The sequence below is a fragment of the Triturus cristatus genome, chromosome 1_1 (assembly GCF_964204655.1).
Source record: "Triturus cristatus chromosome 1_1, aTriCri1.1, whole genome shotgun sequence".
NCBI classification, from domain to species: Eukaryota; Metazoa; Chordata; class Amphibia; order Caudata; family Salamandridae; genus Triturus; species Triturus cristatus.
Window position 1 is genome coordinate 964,713,976 of NC_140579.1, and position 22,401 is coordinate 964,736,376.

At 44.8% G+C, this 22,401-nt stretch overlaps 1 protein-coding gene across 15 annotated transcripts in view; it reads left to right on the forward strand.

The window, feature by feature from the left end:
• Nucleotides 1-22,401, forward strand: part of LOC146871394 (26S proteasome regulatory subunit 8) — a 368,112-nt gene that overhangs the window by 67,811 nt on the left and 277,900 nt on the right. For all 15 annotated transcript variants that reach the window (XM_085651032.1, XM_085651030.1, XM_085651037.1 and 12 more), the window contains 2 exons: nucleotides 3,423-3,494; nucleotides 21,592-21,661. In XM_085651032.1, coding sequence (XP_085507158.1) covers nucleotides 3,423-3,494; nucleotides 21,592-21,661 — 142 coding nt within the window. The remainder of the gene's footprint in view (nucleotides 1-3,422; nucleotides 3,495-21,591; nucleotides 21,662-22,401) is intronic.

A 22,401-nucleotide genomic window follows, 5' to 3' on the forward strand; every position in this document is an offset into this window, starting at 1 on the left:
CATCCCCCAAATCATTCTCCTCCATCTTGTGAGCTGCAGCCTACATGTGCTCCAGATTGCAGTGAGCAGAGTCCAGGAAGTGGTAAGGAGGCAAACTAGTGCTGTTTCTTCCCTAAAAAAACTATTTTCCCTAACTGTGATTGCATCATCCTTTTCTTTTTTAAATTTCTATAACTGTCTTTGCCTGTGGTTGTTACAGTTTAAAATTGTAGTTTTAACCTGCCCGTGATTGCACAATTTATCACCTGTTTTGTGTTTAAACTTGTGGTTTTTCCCGCCCGTGACTGCTTCCATTTAACCTGTTGAATTGTGGGATTTGCAGTCCAAACTCTGTAGCTTTTCCCTCTCATTCCCCGTGACTACCAGTTTTTCCCTCCAAATTTCTCCTTTGCTCTGTGTGCTCTAAGACCTGTATGTTAAGCAGTGCACCCCCAGCCACCATTTTGTGTTCACAAGTTAGTGAAACCAGCCACCCCTTCCCCCAGCAACAGTGATCTTCTACATCAGAGGGTGCTCTGAAACAGCAGTAGTCTACTGTGTGCTGTTTAAACTGTATTTAATGGATACTGTGTACTTCGTTTAATGGCCAGGAGAGGCAGTAAAGTTTTATTCAAACAGTATTGTTAAAGGACAAGTTTGTTAGGCCCTTACCTGCCGAAGTCCAAAGTGTGGATTGAGCCTGTCTGTCTCCTAGGAGATTTCTGAATGGGGCAGCAGCTTACAACTCCCTGGCCAGCAAACCTTGTCTGAGGTAGCTGGGACCTTATATAGTCTGCTATTGTTTGGTACATGTGTACAATGATTGGTGGTTGTTTCTGGTGTTTCTATTGGATTAGGGTTAGTATCCTCATTGGTTGGGTATTTGAGTGTTCTGATTGGTTTCTGGGTCTGTGATTCAATCAATGTATGGTTGTGACTATGGCTAGGGTCAGGATTTCTATTGGAAGTAGGAACTAGGGCTTCCTGTGTTATTAGTTGGTGGGGACTAGGGCTAGGGTTAGGCCTTTAATTGAAAGTAGCGATTAGAGCTTCTGGTGTGATTGGTTGCTGGACTAGGTGTAGGACTAAGAGTAGGGTCAGGCTTTCTATTGGAAGTAGGGACTAGGGCTTCCTGTTTCATTGGTTGCTTGGACCTGGGTTGGGACTACTGGTAGGGCTAGGGCCTCTATTGGACGTAGAGATCAGGGTTTTTTATACTGATTGGTTGCTTGGACTAGGGCTAAGATTGGCTATAAGGTCCTGGTCTCCTTCTGGTTCCAGATTTTAGGGTAGTGTTGTGATTGGATAGTGTTAGGGCTAGGGTTCCCATTGGCTGGAGGGCTCACCTGATTACTAGGGCTATAAAAGGCCAGGCTTGGGGCGTCGAGGCTAAGGGTGGAAAGGACAAGGGCAGTTGCCTGTTTGAGCCTGGTCGGGACCAGGGCCAGAAATGCTGCCCATTTTTCCCTTTCAGTAATACCCACCCACAATGTATTTTCACTATAGATATGTATCTATTTTTGTGTATTGCTTTGTATAAACATGTAGAATAATTATGTTGTTAAATAATCATCTTTGGTCTACATGTACTTGCTTCCGTTGTGCATCTATGTACCTCCATGTACTTGGATCTGTGTCTGTTACTTTTCTCCTAAAAAAGATTATCCAATGCACTACCCTATTTCTCATCCTGTACCTGTATCAATATCTTTAATCTACATATACTTACCTCCTTTATGCATCTATATACTTTCAATGTACTTATGGATCTATATATTTATCACTTCTAATTTGGCATTTCCAATGCACTACCCTATTTCTCAGCCTATACTTCTCTCAGTAGATCTTCTAGCCCAACTTTCTGACTCATCTCAAACTACATTCTACTAGTCTTTCCAATGCACTACCCTATCTCTTACCCTAAACATCTATCAATATATCCTCTACATCCACTCTCTCATTTATCCCAAACCCCGTACCACTACTATGATCCCCAAAATAACCCTTTCTAGACTAGCTCCTACTCTACCCCTCCTTGCATATTCTGACACCTCTTTTACTATACCAATCTCCCAAAACAGACCTCTCTAAACTCTTCCCTCTGACTCTTCCCCTCGAAAATCCCTTTTTACTCCTCCAAAAGCCTCCTCCTTCTGCTATGACCTAAAAAATAAAAACAAAAAAGTCCTTCACTCTTCTATCCCTCCACTATCCTTTTCAATCAAAATAACAGACTAACGTTCACTTCTCAAATTCCATATTCCACTATACTAACGCCACTAATCCTTTATGGGTTCCAGAGTAGCGTGCTATTCGCCAATAAAGCGTTTCAACACCCCATCAGGGTTACAAGTGCTATATAAACGCAAACCTTTTTTTTCCCCTTTTCTACCCCTCCCCAACCCTTCTCAATCCAAATAACTGACCAACATATCCACCACTCAAATTAATTTCATGTTTCACCATACTAATTCAACACTAATCCTTATGGGTTCCAGAGTAGCGTGCTACTCGCCAAAAAACACTTCAAAACCCTATCAGGGGGAGCAAGCGCTATATAAATACAAACCTCTTTTCCTCGTCTATCCCGCCACCTACCCTTCTCTATCCAAATAACTGAATAACATATCCACCACTCAAATTACTTTCATATTTCACCATACCGGGTCTGGTGGCTCAGTGGACTAATACATCCACTGCAGGGGCCTGTGTTCGACCTCATGGTCACAGGTTCGAATCCTGGCGGGTCCACTCAGCCTTTCATCCATTTGAGGTCGATAAAATGAGTACCATTGAGTTGGGTAACAATATACATCTGTTATTTCAGCGCCAAGATACACCTTTGCTGGGGTGAACATGCGCGTTACAAATACACCTGTTATGTTAGGTTACTAATTCACCACTAATCGTTTATGGGTTTCCAGAGTAGCGTGCTTCAACACCCCATCAGGGGTAACAAGCGCTATATAAATACAAACCTTCTATCCTTTCTGCTATCCTTCCAAATAACTGAGTAATCTATCCACCACTTCAAATTTACGTGCATGTTTCACGATACTAATTCAACACTAATCCGCTATGGGTCCCGGAGTAGCGCTACTCGCTGAAAAAAGTGCTTCGGCGCCTCATGAGGGGTAGTAAGCGCTATACAAATGCAATTGCAATACAATAGAAGCCCTTGAGAATTATTGTGTTTCAGAATTTCACAGTGCTGTGTTCTAGAGGAAGCTGCTACCTCCACATCTATTATTTATTGACCCAAAATGCAAAGGATGAAAGCCCAAAGCGCTGGAAACATGTAAAAATGATTATAAATGCATATTTTCTAAAATGTATGTTCTTTATTACACAAGTGTAATATAGTATTTCATTGAGTATAAGGCATTTCAAATAAAATGCGTTTTCTCTGTCAAATCCTCACAATTCTTTATTCACTTTTTTAGATGGATATGGATGAAACAAAAGGTGGAACTGGCCTCCGCCAATATTATCTATCTAAAATTGAAGATCTCCAGGTAATTCTGTTGTATGAATATTGCTACTATGTATAATAAGGTGTAATACATTTATGCTTGTTTATTTACTTTGAGTGACAGTTTCTACAGAGTACAAACATGTGCTCTTCATTTCAAATGAAAATATTTAACAGGATCGCTTCTCCATTCTATGTAGGTCTGCTTTAGTGTGAAAAATTATTGAATTAAATTAGCAGCCTCTCAGCACTTTTCTTAATCCCTGTCATAGCCGCTTTCTCATTTAGATTGTGGAAACAATTGGAGCTCAAATCAAAAGCCTTAAAACTCCTACCACAAGTTAATTTTTCTTTGTAAATGATTTGGGTGGCCAACTTCAGGAATTACCTTAATGTTGGTTGACTACTGGGTTAAAATCAGACTTCAGCCAGGTGAAATTGGGCTTTGGGGTAGCCCTGTTGGAGTACTCTTTCACTGTCCTTCTGTTACAGAATCACTATATATTATCCACTTACTGGGCAGTACTTCTATTGCAGTGCATGTGGTGCATTCAAGAATAGCAGCACAGGCAGATACCATTGTTGAATGCCAAATTAATCTGCAATATAAGGCTTTCCGCAAACAAAAGCAATGCCTCCTGTGTGATAAACTTACTTGAAGAATGGCATCAGCAGCTACATAAATACACTATATTTTTGGATTTATTTTTCAGTAGGGTCAAATGTTTTCCGAAAATGATTCTAGTTTCTTTGTATACTGATTTGGAGGATAGTTTAACCCCTTCGCTGCGGCGGAAATTCCGCCGCAGCGCTGGGGGGGGGGTTTGGGGGCAGCGCGGTGGCGCTGTGCTCATGACGGAGCCACTCCGTCATGAGCCACGGTTGAGCTGTGCTCATGGCGGAGTGGTTCCGTCATGATTCCGCCCACTGCGCTAATCGCCCGCACAGGCGGGGAATTAGCGCCGCGTGGGCGGAGCGGCCGCCAACGGCCGCGGCATGACGGAGCCACTCCGTCATGAGCACACGGCGACCGTGGCTCATGACGGAGTGGTTCCGTCATGAGCAGGGGAGGGGTTAAGTAAGTATTTTATTTTTATACGGCTTCTGTTGTTCGTATTGTGGAAAGGTGTCTATTGTGGAAAGGTGTCTTTCCAGTATTTTTTCCTCTGACCCCGGTCATGCTCCTGTATCATGGACTTGTTTGAAGATGGCCTCACTCAGCAAGATGGCTTGCCATACTGAAATGACAAACTGTGTTTTGTAAAGTGATTTGCATGCTTTTAGCTAGTTTATTTTTAAAAGTGTTGTGAACGCATATGCATGTATTTGCTTCTTGGAAATTAGTTTTAATTTCAGTTGGGGGAAAAATACATTAATTTATGTTTATATTCGAGTCAAACAGTTTCTAAATAGGCTTTGGTGCCAGCACATGTTAAGCAATGTTCAGGGTTCATTCTCGCTCTCCATTTAAATGTGTTTGCTCTTACTAATGCAAAAAGAACAATTGATGGACAGAATGTAGAACAATGTCATACATTCACCCTAGTACAGAGATCTGGGCCTAAATCCATCGTATTTGTGCTCACCATGCCATTCCAGTTTGGACCCAGCCATATGCAAATCAGGCTTGACCCTGCACCCAATGGGAACAGTCCAGCCCTGTTAGATTTGAGGGTCTCTAGTTGGCAGAGCTAGGTACCTTTGACCAAATAGGGGCACTTGCGTCTAGTCAGGGTAAGGCGGTACACTCCCAAAATAACCCCTGTTCACCCCCTTGGTAGCTTGGCATGAGCAGACAGGCTTATCTCAGAGGCAGTGTGTAAAGCATTTGTGAACACATACAGTAACCCAGTGACAACACTACAGATTGACCCCACATAAGCTGTGGTATAAAAATAAGTATTCCTTATATAGTTTTAACACGACAAAAATCCACAATACTGTACTTAAAATGGTAGAATTAGCTTAGTTCTCTTTAGATGTTCTGATGCGACGTCAATCCTCTTCTCCGGCGATGTGAATCGCTTTGGCAACGATGCGTCAACTGCTGCGGTGGCGACACTCTTCTCCGTTGATGCGGCGGCGTCTGATGCGACGTCGGTCCTCTTCGACGACTGCGGCGGCGACATGCTTTTTCTTCGTGAGTCGCGCTTCCAGCTCCTTGCGACACGCAGTCTTTCAGAAAGCCTCGCACAGCAGCAGGCACTTCCAGAAGAACTCTTGGGGAGCTGGTGGGTGAAGTCTGTTGTTCCTAAGACTTCAGCAGGAGGCAAGCGCTCTCTCAAGCCCTTGGAGATCCTTAACAAGTTGATGAAAGTACACACAAAGTTCCTATCTCCTTTCTTTGGAAGTTTAGGCAACCACTGCAGGCCAGTCCCCAAGCAGCACTTCAGCTTAGGGATAGTCACTCCTCAGTGTCTCTGGTTCCTCTCCTCAGCAAAGGTTTCTTCTTGTTTCCCAAAATAATCTAAAGTTCTGGGGTCTGGGTCTCCCTTTTATTCACAGTTTCTCTTTGTTCTCTGAAGGCAAAGAGGCCTTTGCCTAGTCCAAACCAGTTCTGGTCAGTCCTGGAGCACTCTGTTTACATGATTCCTTCTTTCCTTTCACAGGGCAGGGACATCAGAGGCACCACAGGAGGTGGAGCCAGCATTGTGGAGGGAAGGCACAGCCCTATTCAGGCCCCAGTTTCACTCACCCTGTCTCCTGGAATCCCCCAGCCCCTGTCACTCAAACTCCAGACAAGCAATACACAACCTAGTAGAGGCAGGCTTGAATGGTTAGACAAGAAAATACCTACTTTCTGAATGTGGTATTTTCAAATACAGAATGTTAAAACCAACTTCACTAAAAGATGCATTTTATCATTCTGAGTTTAGGCATACTAAACTAGAATTTCTACCTAGTTCCCTGAGTCAGTTAGGATTATAAGATGTAATAATCAAACTGCCCATTCTGGCCTATGGGGAACAGGTAGCCTTGCAATAGTGAAAAACGAAAATGGCTGTAATTCACTATTAGGACATGCCACACACACCAGGGCATGTTCTACCTTATACTTACAGTGCACCCTGCCCTTGGGCCTACCATAGGGGTGTCTGATATGAAGAAAAGGGAAGGTTTAGGGACTGGCAAGTGGGTGCACTTGCCCAGTCAGCATGGCAGTACCAGACTGCACACAGGCTCTGCAATGGGAGACCTGAGACACACGTTTACAGGCTGCTCCTGTGGGTGGCACAACAAGTGCTGCCAGCCCACCAGCAGCATTTGGTTTACAAGCCCTGGGCACACTCAGTGCACTGTACTAGGGTCTGACACGTAAACCAAACCAGCCAATCATGGAGTCACTAATCCGTACATCAATTTACAATAGGGAGAGCATATTCACTTTAGCACTGATCAGCAGTGGTGAAGTGCCCAGACTCATAAAACAGCCACCAAAAGGTCAGAAAAAATACAGGAGTAAGGCAAAAAGTTCAGGGATGACCCTGCAAAAAGAGCCAGGTCAAACAAGCCCGAACTGCCAGGCCAGGTCCTCCCTGGACTGGAAACCAGCATCCTACGACTGGTTTCGGGCTTTCAGCCCTCATCAGCCTGGATAGCTTGACTCCAGTGGCATGGAGAGCACGGGACCCACGTCTGGGCATACCCGTCCACTCGGCGTGACAAATGCAAAAAGAACAATTGATGGACAGAATGCAGAACAATGTCATACATTCAACCAGTACAGAGATCTGGGCCTTAATCCATTGTTTTTTTGCTCACCATGCCATTCCAGTTTAGACCTAGCCATGTGCAAATCAGTCTTGACCCTGCACCCTTGGGTCCCTTGCTCACTTTTCCACTGGGTTCAAGCTAGCCTGGCTGATGAGGGCTGTTAGCCCGAAACCGGTCCAAGGATGCTTGATTCCGGTCCAGGGAAGACATGGCCTGGCAGTTCGGGCTGGGCTGTTCCCATGAGGCACAGGGTCAAGACTGATTTGCATATAGCTGTGTCTCAACTGGGGTGGCAAAGTGAGCTAAAGAATGATGATGGATTCAACCCAGATCTGTGACTGGGGGTGAGTGTCTGAAAAGTTTTAGCGATCCGTCCATCAACTCCTTGTGTTTGCTTTGCCCTTACTAATGGCCATTGATTAATTATTTTTTTTCTCCTTGAGTATTAGGCATGGCTCAAGTATAAGGAAGTCTGGTTTCAGACGGGGTGCGTTGACATACATAGGGTCTTGTATATCAAGTTGCCACCCATATTCGTTTGGGAGGGAGACAATCTTTGCTGTATTGTACTCGCACAGTACTGTAAGTTGGGCCAATATGGTGACTATTCTGCGGTTTACAATTTTGTGTGATATAAAAATTTTTATGGGTACTGGGTTTTGTTTCTTTTGTATGGGCACTGTTTATTATGGTAAAATCACCATCCAGTGCACATCCTACCCGGTGCATGTAGTCTTCATGCTTTAAAAGTTGGTTTGTTGGTGGTGCACACATGTAATGTGGCCAGCAGGATGACAGCTGTAAAATTAGTTGGTTCACATGAGATCACAAATACCTATCTCTGCACAGACGTTTTTGAGCGCTTTGCCACTTTGCTAGCTTTAAGACATGAATGCTGTTAGAAATTGGGTCTCTAGTTAGCAGAGGAATGCACCCTGTCCAAGTAGGGACCACAATCCTAGTCATAGTAAGGTAGATACACACTAAAAGATAACCTGTGCTCACCATCTGGTACCTTGGCACAGAGCAATCAGGCTTATTTAAAGAGGCAATGTGTAAAGTATTTGTGCAGCACACACACTCGGACTCGCACATAGTAGCCTAATGATAACGCCACAAAAGACTCCACACAGGTTTAGAAAAATAGAGAATATTTATCTGAGTAAAGCAAGACCAAAATGACAAAAATCCAATCAGTATAACCAGAGTTATGAATTTTTCAAGAATAAACCAAAAATAGTGCTAAGAAGTCAATAGAGCTAAAATGTTAAATGAGGTTGTGCTAGACTGGGGTAAATCCAAAGTTCAGACCGACTGTGATGGAGGGGAGGCTGGCTATAGGACTCAAACGGGTCCCGATGACAAAGTACCTTGGATGGAGCAGAGCGCTGTTGTCCAGGGTACAATGAATCCGTTCTGATTCAGTCAGGTCAATGCCCCAAAGTCGAGTCTCGCAGTCGGGACTTTGAGTCAGCGCTGCGGCATCATCATCCAGCCGCGCTACAATGTCTTTGGATTAGCACAGCATTGAAGGGCGCTGTGTTGGTTCCGATCAGCGCAGTGGTGACAATTAGTTGGTTTTGTAGCAAAACAGCTGCAGAACCCACTTCTCAGACCAGCAGAGTAGCAAGAAGTATTTTATGACCCCAACACTTCAGAAAAGAGGAGGCAAGCCAGCAAGCGCTTGGAGTCACTCTAAGTGAAATGGATCCAGTCCTTGTCTTCAGCAGGACAAAAATCAGCAGGCAGCAGGGACAGCTCAGCACCACAGTGAAGCAGTTCTTTGGAACAGTCAGGCAAGCAGAATGGCTATCTTTGTAGCACATCAGTCCTTACACATAGCAGAGTTCTTCACAGGTCCAGTAGTGTGCTCCCTTGGTAGGGTCATAACCCCATTACTTGTACCCAAATGTTCTTTTGAAGTGGGGGGTGACTTCAGAGCAGGCCCTTGAAGTGCACAGGTCCCCCTTCATCCCAGCCCTGTCTGTCAGGCTATCTGTGAGGGGGTAAGAAGCCCTTTGTGTGGGACACAGGACACTACCTATTCAGGTGTAATTGTCAGCTTGCCCTTCCTGCCTAGGAAGAGCTATCGGAATGTAGATGATTCTTGCCATACCCACGAGTCTTGTGTTTGTGGTTTTTTTCCAGAGGGCATGTGCAAAATCTCACCTATCCCAGATGTACATTAGAGACGGGCTGCAAGGCACACAGAGTAGTAAGTGCAGAGAAATATATACTTTCTAAAAGAGGCATTTTTAAAACGGTAATCATAACTCCCATTTATGCCAGTTAAGAGGATTTATCATTACCATTCCCTTCCAAAGATTTGAAACGTGATACAGCTGCTTCTTTCTAATCAGGAATTAAAGCTTAAAAGTATTTCAAGGAATTCCCACTGCTAGTCTGAGAGGAGTAGCCCTCACAGTAGTGAAAAACGAATTTAGCTGTTTGTCACTTCCAGGACATGTAAGACTTAAAAGTACATGTCCTACCTTTTTAGTTACGCAGCACCCTGCACTTAGGTTTGACTTATGTGTAATAAAAGGGAATTTTAAGGCTTGACAAGTGGTTTTAAATGCTAAGTTGATGTGGCAGTAAACTGCACACACAGGCCTTGCAATTCCAGGCCTAAGACGGGTTTGAACGTTTGCTTGGGTGGCACAACCAGTGCTGCAGGCCCACTTGTAGCATTTAGATTACAGGCCCATGGTATATGGTATATCACTTTACAAGAGACTTATAAAGTCAACTAAATATGCCAAACGTGTACATCAAATTCACCATGTTTAGGGGAGAAGCACATGCACTTTAGCACTGGTAGGCAATGGTAAAATACTCTATGGCCAACAAAAAGATGCAGCAAAAGGGGAGGAGGAAGGCAAAAAGTTTTGGTTGACCCTTCAGAGAGAGCTATTTTCCAACATATATACTTTTCAGATGCACTGGCTGGAATCTTCTGTACAGGGGTTTGTAGCAGTCTCATCTGCTGACATTGCTGCCTGTAACTGCGGTGAGCCTGTGGAGGACTAGGATAAGAGGTTTGCACTATGCCCTCACTGGCTCAGGCTTCCCGAATCTTCAGATTCTTCAGTCTGTCTGTCCTTATGAGATAGCATGTCCTCCCATATACACACGGTAACATAGCAGCTCAGTTATATCATAACCTCTTAGGGACCACATCCTTAAAACACTTTTTATTTCTCTGTAGGGGTGTTAGTTTCTATTTTTGTGTGGTGATGCTGTTTCATTGGTTTTTAGGGCACTACAACATCCGACGCAAAGGTCTTTTAAGTGGTAGTTGACATGCCTTATCCGCCTTGCCAAGCATCACCTAAAATATCAGATTATTCTAAGGTTATTGTTAGACCTCAAATTTGCCACAAAACGTTGTTGCAAGGAATGATGCAGGTTTATTACATAGGTTTGCAAATGTTTTATGCTTTGTTTCTGATACAATTTCATGTCCACGACTGACCATCAGTATTTGGGTAGTAAGTGTCCAATATTATAGTAACACAATAACCATCACATTGGCAGTCCAATACATCAATATAACCACAGAACAACACAACTTCAACACAACAACTCAGAAAACTCACAAGTGTAACACAGCAGAACGAAACCCCCTCATTATAAATATATATATATTTTTTTAAACACACCTATTGGGACCGAAATGTCACTTGCTTGGCATCCAGCCTTTTACCCCTGCTTGGAGGGATCCAAGTGCATGTGAAATTGGTTGAATAACTTTAGTCGGCACGCAAAAAAATCCTTATTAATAGTGTTTGTGCTGTGGTAAAGGCCTAGCCATGGTAATTAATCCTAGGGTCCAGAAACTGCTCTATGACCAGAAGGGGCGCAACATAAAGCAGTGGTGGTAGCATATGGAGTGTTGTGAATTACCTGACTAGACCTTTTTCTTGTTTCAGAGAAGAGTGCTGTCTAGTGAAAAGTTTGGCTCTTAACCCCTTCGCTGCTAGGCCTTTTCCCCTCCTGTGCTAAGCCTTTTTTGGGCTATTTGGGGTAGTGCGCGCTTAGGCCTCTGTAACTTTTTGACCACATTAGGTATCCACGCCAAATTTGCGTCCTTTTCTTCCAACATCTTGGGGATTCTAAAGGTACCCAGGGTTTGTGGATTCTCCTAGAGGGTTCCCAGAAATTAGTCAAAATACAGCAAATTGCTTTTTTTTTGTGTGAAAAATGGGAGAAACGGGCTGCAAATGAAAGCTTCTGGGTTTTTCTCTGCAAATGGTATCAAAAAAGGGTTTGTTGGGCTGAAATCACCATTTCTCCAGCTTTTAGGGAATGACAGAATTTTGTTAGAAAACCAACATTTTTTACACAGTTTTGGCATTTTTCTGGGACATACCCTATTTTTGCTATTTTTTTGTGCTTTCAACCTCCTTCCAGTTATTTGGTAGAAATGGGTGTGGAAGCAATAATGGATCCTGGAAAGCTATACATTTTAGAAAAGTAGACAAAATTCTGAATTCAGGTAAGGGGTCATTTGTGTAGATCCAGCAAGGTTTCTTTATAGAAACTAACAGGTAAATATAGGAAAAATTAAAAATTTGTTGAAAAAAGCAGCCTTTTGAGTCAACGTTTTCACCTGTAACTTCTTCGAATTATGACATCTCTTTGAAAGCAATGTACCGTTACATCCGTTAGACCTTCCTGGTTGTGGGGACATATAGGACTTGTAGGTTCACCAAGAGCCCAACGAACCCAGAGTAGAAAACTGAGCATCATTTAGTAATGTTTTTTTTTTTTGGTCCGGGTACATAGCAATTATTGTGGGAAAATGTATACATGGAAAAATCGGTATGAAAGTCACCTATGTATTTCTGAAATGGGAACAAATTACAGAGTTTAGAAACAGTGCATATTTGCACATTTTCGAAATTGGGAATACTCATATTTGCATGACAATTATTGGTCATTTTTCAAAATGATTTTTTTTTACACAATGTCTTTCATTTGGAAGGGAGAAATGCATCAAAAATCAATAGGTAATAACAGTTGCTTTACAAATTTGAACTACCCTAAGTCTCCCGATAAAAATGGTACCTCACTTGTGTGGGTAGGCATAGTGCCCACGACAGGAAGTGGCTCAAAACCTAAGGTGAACGCACCACATTTTCACACTGAAAATTTACACTTTATTTGCGAAGAGTCTAGCTGTAGTTTTTGAACCCTAGCCCTGCCGGCACCTAGGGAAACCTAGCAAACCTATACATTTTTGAAAACTAGACACCCAGGGGAATCCAGGATGGGGTGACTTGACTGCCTCCCACCATGGTCTGTTACCCAGAATCCCTTGCAAACGTAAAAAATTGACAAAAAAACACATTTTCCCCACATTTCTGTGATGGAAAGTTCTGGAATCTGCGTGGATCCACAAATTTCCACCCACCCCGCGTTCCCCAAAGTCCTACGAGAAAAATGGTACCTCACTTGTGCGGGTCGGCCTAGTGCCCGCGACAGGAAACGGCGCAAAACGCAACGTGGTTTTGCAGCGAAAAATGACCCTTTTTTTGGCAAAGTGACTAGCTGTAGATTTTGAACCCTAGCCCTGCCGGCACCTAGGGAAACCTAGCAAACCTATACATTTTTGAAAACTAGACACCCAGGGGAATCCAGGATGGGGTGACTTGACTGCCTCCCACCATGGTCTGTTACCCAGAATCCCTTGCAAACGTAAAAAATTGACAAAAAAAACACATTTTCCCCACATTTCTGTGATGGAAAGTTCTGGAATCTGCGTGGATCCACAAATTTCCACCCACCCCGCGTTCCCCAAAGTCCTACGAGAAAAATGGTACCTCACTTGTGCGGGTCGGCCTAGTGCCCGCGACCGGAAACGGCACAAAACGCAACGTGGTTTTGCAGCAAAAAATGGCCCTTTTTTTGGCAAAGTGACTAGCTGTAGATTTTGAACCCTAGCCCTGCCGGCACCTAGGGAAACCTACCAAACCCACGCATTTCTGAAAACTAGACACCCGGCGGCTTTCAGGGAGGTATGGCTTGCGTGGATCCCCCAACGTTTCCTTACCCAGAATCCCCTGCAAACCTCAGTTTTTGCTCAAAAAATCACTTTTTTCACACATTTTGGGGTGGGAAAGTAGTGGCATCACCGGGGTCACACAAATTTACCACCACCCAGCGTTCCCCCAGGTCTCCCGGTAAAAATGATGCCTCACTTGTGTGGGAGGCCCAAGTACCCGCGGCAGGCAAGGGCCCAAAACGTAGTGAGGTGACATCAAAATGGCCTATCGCAAAACCACCTGGTTTTGCAAGGGGGGTCACTTTGGTTTTTGGCCCGGTGCTCGGCGGCCATCTAGGGAAACCTACCAAACCCACGCATTTCTGAAAACTAGACACCCGGCGGCTTCCAGGGAGGTATGGCTTGCGTGGATCCCCCAACGTTTCCTTACCCAGAATCCCCTGCAAACCTCGGTTTTTGCTCAAAAAATCACTTTTTTCACACATTTTGGGGTGGGAAAGTAGTGGCATCACCGGGCTCACACAAATTTACCACCACCCAGCGTTCCCCCAGGTCTCCCGGTAAAAATGGTGCCTCACTTGTGTAGGAGGCCCAAGTACCCGCGGCAGGCAAGGGCCCAAAACGTAGTGAGGCGACATCAAAATGGCCTATCGCAAAACCACCTGGTTTTGCAAGGGGGGTCACTTTGGTTTTTGGCCCGGTGCTCGGCGGCCATCTAGGGAAACCTACCAAACCCACGCATTTCTGAAAACTAGACACCCGGCGGCTTCCAGGGAGGTATGGCTTGCGTGTATCCCCCAACGTTTCCTTACCCAGAATCCCCTGCAAACCTCAGTTTTTGCTCAAAAAATCACTTTTTTCACACATTTTGGGGTGGGAAAGTAGTGGCATCACCGGGCTCACACAAATTTACCACCACCCAGCGTTCCCCCAGGTCTCCCGGTAAAAATGATGCCTCACTTGTGTGGGAGGCCCAAGTACCCGCGGCAGGCAAGGGCCCAAAACGTAGTGAGGCGATAGGCCATTTTGATGTCGCCTCACTACGTTTTGGGCCCTTGCCTGCCGCGGGTACTTGGGCCTCCCACACAAGTGAGGCACCATTTTTACCGGGAGACCTGGGGGAACGCTGGGTGGTGGTAAATTTGTGTGAGCCCGGTGATGCCACTACTTTCCCATCCCAAAATGTGTGAAAAAAGTGATTTTTTGAGCAAAAATTGAGGTTTGCAGGGGATTCTGGGTAAGGAAACGTTGGGGGATCCACGCAAGCCATACCTCCCTGGAAGCCGTCGGGTGTCTAGTTTTCAGAAATGCGTGGGTTTGGTAGGTTTCCCTAGATGGCCGCCGAGCACCGGGCAAAAAACCAAAGTAACCCTCCTTGCAAAACCAGATTAACTATTGTTACTACAGCGTGAGCATTTTGGAATAATACTGCAAAGAAAATGTGGCAGACAGTTTGAGGTTTACAGGACAATGGGGATAAAAAATATTTTTCAATTCACTAGAGAGACATCACCATGAACTCCCAAGGGTTTTCGACAATATCTACAGTTGGTGGGTTATTCTTGCATGGAAAGTGTACCTTGCCAGAGAAACTAAAGACCAAGATTCCTGCACAACCATCTATTCCTCAAACACACACACATACTGGTTGGATTTGGCACGAGGGCGATTCATGGTTCAGTGTATTAAATTTTATTAACAAGAGATTTCACAAAAATGAAATGCACTGTCAATAATTAAATTCTCAAAAAACCAAACCAATGACTCGCAGCTCGTGAGCTGTAAAGCCACGTCAAGGCACCAACCACTTTACAGGCCATTCACACACCTTTCATACGTGATACAAACAAGACCATTCGCACCACCAGGCACAAAAGCAACACATTACAAAATTCACCAAAAAGGGAGAAGGTACACCCTGCTTCAGAAAGACAAATATTACTGCACAGCCATCTAATCCGCAAGCACACACACATACTGGTTGGATTTGGCACGAGGGTGAGTGATGGTTCAGTAGATACAATTGTATTAGCAAGTGATTTCACAGAAATGAAATGCACTGGTAATAATTGAAAGGGCGAGAAACTGAACCATTGACTCACAGCTCGTGAGCTGTAAAGCCACGACAAGGCACCAACCTCTTTACAGGCCATTCACACACCTTTCATACGTGTGAGACATACAAAACCATTCACAACGCCAGCCGCGGGCCCATCACATAACAAAACTCACACCAGCACACAGCGCCATTCAAGGGCCCATCACTTTCACACGCCCACAATCCAGACACAGCAACTACACAGGCTGATGGATTGCGTGGAGTGGCACTCAGCTAGCAGTGTGTGTAGTGACCAGCAGAAAGTCAATACTCACACACAGCCAGCAGAGCACCAGTCCACACACACCGCTAGCCAAACACCAGTCCACGCACACCGCTAGCCAAGCGCCAGTCCACAGACACCACCAGCCAAGCACCAGTCCGCACACACCACCAGTCCACGCACACCGCCAGCCAAGTACCAGTCCACGCACACCGCATGCCAAGCACCATTCCACGCACACTGCCAGCCAAGCTCCAGTCCACGCACACCACCAGCCAAGCACCAGTCCGCACACACCACCAGTCCACGCACACCGCCAGCCAAGTACCAGTCCACGCACACCGCCTGCAAAGCACCATTCCACGCACACCACCAGCCACGCACCAGTCCACGCACACCGCCAGTCCATGCACACCGCCAGCCAAGCACCATTTCATGCACACCACCAACCAAGTGCCAGTCCACACACACCAACAGCCAAGCGCAAGCCAACAAACACCGCCATCACATTTAGGATTTTTTTTAAAAAAAACACAAACAAATTGCAAATAGATACAAATCTTCTAACAGAAAATCAGCAACTAAATACATTGCACTAACACCAACCTTGAAACAGAATCAAATTATCCAAAGAATACAGACCAGGCAGTTCACTTTACCACTCAAGAATCCTCCCAAATTTTTTTTCGGGTGTGGTACGCTCTAAAACAAGCAGAGAGACACAGTGCAGGATGAGAAGGACAGTCGGGGCAGTACATACGACTCTCCTTCCGCAAACCTTTTCGCCAACAGACTCTACATCTCCTACTGGGAAAATCTTTTGCGGGTGTGGGAGGAATGTGATCTGGAAAGTGGCGTTCTTTCAATCTAGCAACATCCTCCACCAGTCCAACTCTAGGAACACTTGCCTGTTCCACTACAACAAGGCTGCCTATTACAGACTCCTGAAACTTAGCAAAAGTCATCTTTGACTCAGGGCAAGAATCCTAGAACACAACAAAAGCATTAAACATTGCCATGTGGAAAAGATGGATAGCCAACTTCTTGTACCAAATGTAAGCCTTACGAAGAGCAGTGTAAGGTTCCAACCTCTGATCTACTCTGTCAACACCACCCATGTGCCTATTATAGTCTAAAATGCACACAGGTTTGCGCGCTTCAGCGACCTGACCCCAAACAGTCACAGGTGCAGTGCTTTCATCATGGATGGTAGTCAGCATGTAGACATCTCTCCTGTCAGTAAACTTCACAGCAAGAAGCTCCTGGCAACGCAACGCACTGCACTGTCCCCGCACAAGCTTTTGACACACAAGTTCTTTCGGGAAACCTTTACGGTTAGAGCGGATTGTGCCACTTGGCCAATTCCCTGAACAACCGCACACCAGTGTAGAAGTTGTCTACATATAAATGGTGGCCTTTGTTAAAAAATCCTCTTCCAAGTTCCCAAACAATTTTCTCAGTCACTCCAAAAGTGGACGGACAACCAGGGAGATTAAACCTAGATTCCTTACCGGTGTACACCCTGAAATTAGAGACATATCCAGTCCTACTGTCACACAGCATATACAGCTTTATTCCATAGCGTGCCCTCTTACTAGGAATGTATTGCCTAAAAACCAAGCGGCCCTTGAACAACACCAAAGACTCATCCACTGCAATTTCTCTACCAGGGGCATAAATCTCAGAAAATCGATCAACAAAGTGATCAAGGACAGGCCTAATCTTAAAAAGACGGTCACAATCAGGGTGATCTCGTGGCAACGCTAAACCATTATCAACAAAGTGCATCATCCGAAGCAGAAGCAAATACCTGTCACGAGTCATGAATGCCGGAAAAATAGACGTTGCCATCAAGGGACTGCTAGACCAATATGAAGCCATTGATGGCTTCCTTAGCAAGCCCATCAAAAAAGTTAAACCCAAGAACTTCTTCATCTCTTCAACATTTGTGGGAGTCCACCGGGTAGCTCTAGAGTGTGGCTTAAGACTGGCACAGTTGTCCCTCAAAAACTGTTCGGCATACAAATTAGTCTGCTCAACAATCTCTGCAAAAAACACATCATCCATAAACAACTGAAAAAAATTGACCGGCAAAAAGTTTTCAGTATTCACTCTAGACCCTGGAACACCAGTAAACTCTAGCAATGCCGGCTGCACCATGCCAGGGGCAACCCAGAGGTCCTCACTTTCAACGGGAAGCCTTGCAGCCCCAGCCTGCAGCCCAGATGCCTCTTGCCGCACTACACCAACGGGAAGCCTTGCAGCCTCAGCCTGCAGCCCAGATGTCTCTTGCCGCACTACACCAACGGGAAGCCTTGCAGCCCCAGCCTGCAACCCAGATGCCTCTTGCCGCACTAGCGGCACATCAGTCTCCTCCTCTAACACAGGCACTTCATCCGCACTAAGAGTATCTTCATCATCCGATTACTCCATACGGAGAGACAACTCACTGCCAGAATCGTCCCCTGCCTCCTCTCCCTCAGATGCAGAGTCAGTCTCTGAACCAAATCAGAGGAAGACTCAAACAGCAAACCAACAACCTGCTGAGCAGTCATCCTGCGGCTAGCCATTTTACTTACTAAGATAGAAGACTGCACAAACAAGTCAACAACAACCAACAATGTGCAAACCAAGTAAGTAAAGAAATGTGTACCTTTATCACAAAGATCAATGTACTCAAAAACTATACAATCCAATTACAAGAGACAGCTGCACTCACCAGAAACTAACTCTGCAGTAACACAGCAAAAACCAACGATATCAAACTAGAAAGAAGAAAAAAAAAACACATTACTCACAAGACAACAAAATACACATCGAGCACCAATGCAAAAAGTTTTTGACACTCAAAAAACAAACATACTGCTATTATTACACCATTTGCAAAAAAAATTCATGCAGAGAAATCAAACACATTTACATTGTACAAAAAAGAGTCTCTTACCAAACTACACAAACAGCAGAACCGCCAGAAACACGGCAAACTCAAAAGAGCAAAAGCCTTCACCTGGAACAAAAAAGTAAAAAAAAAAAACATTACTATTGCAATTGACAAAAAAAAAATAAACATAACAACATTCTATGTTACTACCCAAATGGTCAATCGTTATGTTCCAGGTGGGGCAGAAAACAGCAGGAAAAAAAAGGCTACTCTGTCCCGGGGCGGGTGGGCCAAATACATATTATAAAAATTGCCCCCTGGAAGCGACACTTGCCAAAGGGGTCACTTCCATTTTTATTTATACTACTTCCCTGGTGTCCAGTGGACTTTTCTGCCCCCCCCCCCCCCTGGGGCCAGACACGGAGCGAAAGTGGAGCGATCTGCCCCCAGGGGGGGCAGAAAAGTCTGTGCAAAAATGATTCCCCAAGGGAAGCGACCCTTGCCCAAGGGGTCGCTTCCCATAACAAAATTGCGAAATTCCCTGGTGTCTAGTGGGCTTTTTTGCCCCCCCTGGGGGCAGAAACGGACCGGAAGTGGACCGATCTGCCCCCAGGGGGGGCAGAAAAGTCTTTGCCAAAATTTAACCCCCAGGGAAGCGACCCTTGCCCAAGGGGTCGCTTCCAAATTCACCATTACGACATCCCTGGTGTCTAGTGGGCTTTTCTGCCCCCCCTGGGGGCAGAAACGGAACGAAAGTGGACCGATCTGCCCCAGGGGGGGCAGAAAAGTCTGTTACAGTATTGTCCCCCAGGGAAGCGACCCTTGCCCAAGGGGTCGCTTCCCAAATGGCCGAATACAACATCCCTGGGGTCTAGTGGGGGCATTCCTGTCCCACGATCGCGACGCTGTGCGCGATCGTGGAACAGGAATGCCCAGCATTGAGACATCAGGGGAGAGGAAATACTCTTTCCTCTCCCCCAATGCCTCAAGGCCCTGGAATTCCGCCCCCCCGCCACACTGCAGCAAAACACCTACCTTCCTCGTTGGACGCGCTGGAAGAAATGAATTCCAGCGCGTCCAACGCTTCCTGATGACGCCAGCGCGCGCTGTGCGCGCTGACGTCACCAGGAAGCGTGGGGGGGCTCGGGGGTGGCAGCGGAAACTCTTCCGCTGCCATCCCCATCTGTGGGGGCACGATCGGTGCCCCAGGGGGGGAGCGCCAGCGCTTCCCCCCAGGGGCTGTGCTCATGACGGAGCGGTTCCGTCATGAGCACAGCTCAACCGATGCTCATGACGGAACCGTTCCGTCATGAGCATCGAAGGGGTTAATTGTGACCCACAGACTGTTGTGCTGATATTCTGAGTGTCTTTCAAGTGTGTGTATCTGTAGGGTAAATGTATAGCACATGTATGATAACCAGAATTTGTGTATGATGAGTCAGAGTGCTGGAACCAATGGTATCCATTTTGGATGGCCCTTGGTTTAGCATGGCAATAGATTGAGGGTGGATACAGCTTCCCCCAGATAGTAGAAGGGTATGAACTGCATTCCTATTGCTAGAAGGTGAAGATCCAGACACTGTAGTAAGGGAGGTCCTTTAAGAAGGGGATGCTACTTAGTTCTTCTTGAGCACTGTCATATGGTGGCTGGTAGGGTTAAGAGGTGGATCTGAGGTTTGTGTTCTTAAAGGTGAAGGTAAAGCATGCCCTTTTGTCTTTCCCTGATTTCAGCTTCAGGAAAGCCAGATACAGAGATCTGCAGTAACAACATTTGAAAAGGAACCACAAAAAATCAGTTCCAAAACCTTAGGCAGTGGATCCTTGTCCCTTATCTGGAAAATGTGCATTAAGGGGGACCCGAACGTTCCCAGTCTGTTCCAGTTCCTAATGTTTCTTGACCAAGGAAGTGATTCACAGAGTACTTGAAGTGCTGCTGTGTAATCAGGGTCTGCATGACATCCAGTCTCCCAGAGATCAGGTGACATCATCTGAAGTCTGCACAACTTGGTAGGTAAGCTTAGTCTTTCTGGAACCTAAAGGTTTGTCTGCCTGCTCGGAGAAGAATGAAAAGTGTCTGATCGTGCAGGAGGAGAAGCCCAGCACGTCTGCGGCTGGATGAGGTACCAAAAGCAGCTGACTGCTATTGAGAGTGAAGCCTTAGCTGATCCTTGTTTAGAAGTTTCTCCTGTTGTAGTTCTTGTAGTAAGAAACCTCATGCTGTCTGACAGATCTGTAGTGTGCCCTAAGGCCTTCCATTTATGTACCTCATGAAGGGAGCCTCTGTTGTTGTCGATGTGGAAGCGCTGTTTTCGGCTCCTACGCCACATCTTTTCGGCTCTGAGACCACAACTACCGAAGATGAGCACCCATCTGAAATCAGCTAGACGGCTGCAACTGCGGATGATCGGTGCCTGCCAAGCAGGCCTGTCACACTGCTCCATTGCCTGTGTACTGATTTACAAATTATCCTATGGGGTAATCCCTATTGAACTACATCTATGTCTATATTTTGTATAAATCACCATCCACATTATAATAGCTTTCTAGAATAGGGACAGGACACCTCATTGGGTGTATGGACGAACTAGGAATCGTAGCGGAGATCGCAACACTGAAGCTACTGATGTTAAGGGAAAGTTATTTAACTCTAATGGTGTTTTATCCAGTATCCCAACTGGTAATTATTGTTTGAATTTAATTTAAGAACTTGCTTTGTTAAACATTTTTTTATTTAACGTCTTAAGTGCCATCTACACCCTACTCAGTTGTGGCACTGCATAATAAAATAAAAACAGTACAGGGCAACTACAGTTAAAATCAAACAGACCTAAACTAGAAATAGATACTGTGTGTACATTAAAAGCATCTCAATACACAATAAATTAATAAGTGGATTTATAAAGCGCACAGCTAATCTGAGGAGTGTCCTGGTGCTACAGACTTAGTTGAAAGATATATTAGTAGACAAAGGTCAGAGTTAAACATAATAATCTAGAAAATCCAACTAAACCAATATTTTCAGTTTTGTTTTCCAGAAAATGATCAAGGAATCTATCTGTCCCAATGATGATGGAAGAGAGTTCCACAACATCATAGTTAAACCTTTAAGCAAGTGTTTAATAAATTAGACTGTTCATCTTAGTTTGCTGTTAAGATGTTGAGATTCTGTTTCTGAATTCTCTTATTGATAATTTTTTGATGCCTTACCTCCTAACAGCTTGTTGTGAATGATAAGAGTCAAAATCTTCGCCGATTACAAGCTCAACGAAATGAACTTAATGCCAAAGGTACAGTGATATTTGATTTGTTTTAAAAATCTTAGGGCCATATGTATCAAAGGCGTTTTACCCATTCTGTGCCTATGTGAAAATGGTTTCGTACATGTGGCCCATAGCTTTTAAAGTTCCATGTTCAAATACATTTATGTAGTTTACATCTTTTGTCTGGCTAATAATATTTAATTTACTGGGCAAGATTCAAAAGGTTTAAGAGCATTTTAGTTTAGGTAACACTTTAAAAAAAAAAAAAAAGGAAAAGTGCTAATATCAAGTATTTGAAAAGCTTGGATTCACCTTGACTTAGAAACAATTGTTTACACATTTTGTGGTTATTTTAAAACTCTTAACAGTTTTCGTTTATTCTGTTGAATTAGGTGTTATGTGCACATGAGATTGTTTGGCTGGGTTGTAACCAATTCCGTATTTAATTTCCAGTCAAAATTAAAAATACATACCTTGACGATTGAACTGGTTGTCAGGATGTAATTAGGGCAAACATTTTGCACTGCCAAACAATTGTCCTATTCCTTTGATTTACCTGTGGTTCAAACCTAAAACTTGTGCCCCCCCCCCCACTCCTACCCTTCCCGCACCCCCAATACCACCTATCGTTTCTGGTAAGTTATACTCTTGCCATAATCTCGCTTGTTACCTGACCTCGATCCTAAATGTAGGTTCCCACTCTCCTTAAGTATGGGCTTGCACTTTGGAGGTACTTCGCCAAGAAGGCGGCATTAATTTGGACTTTT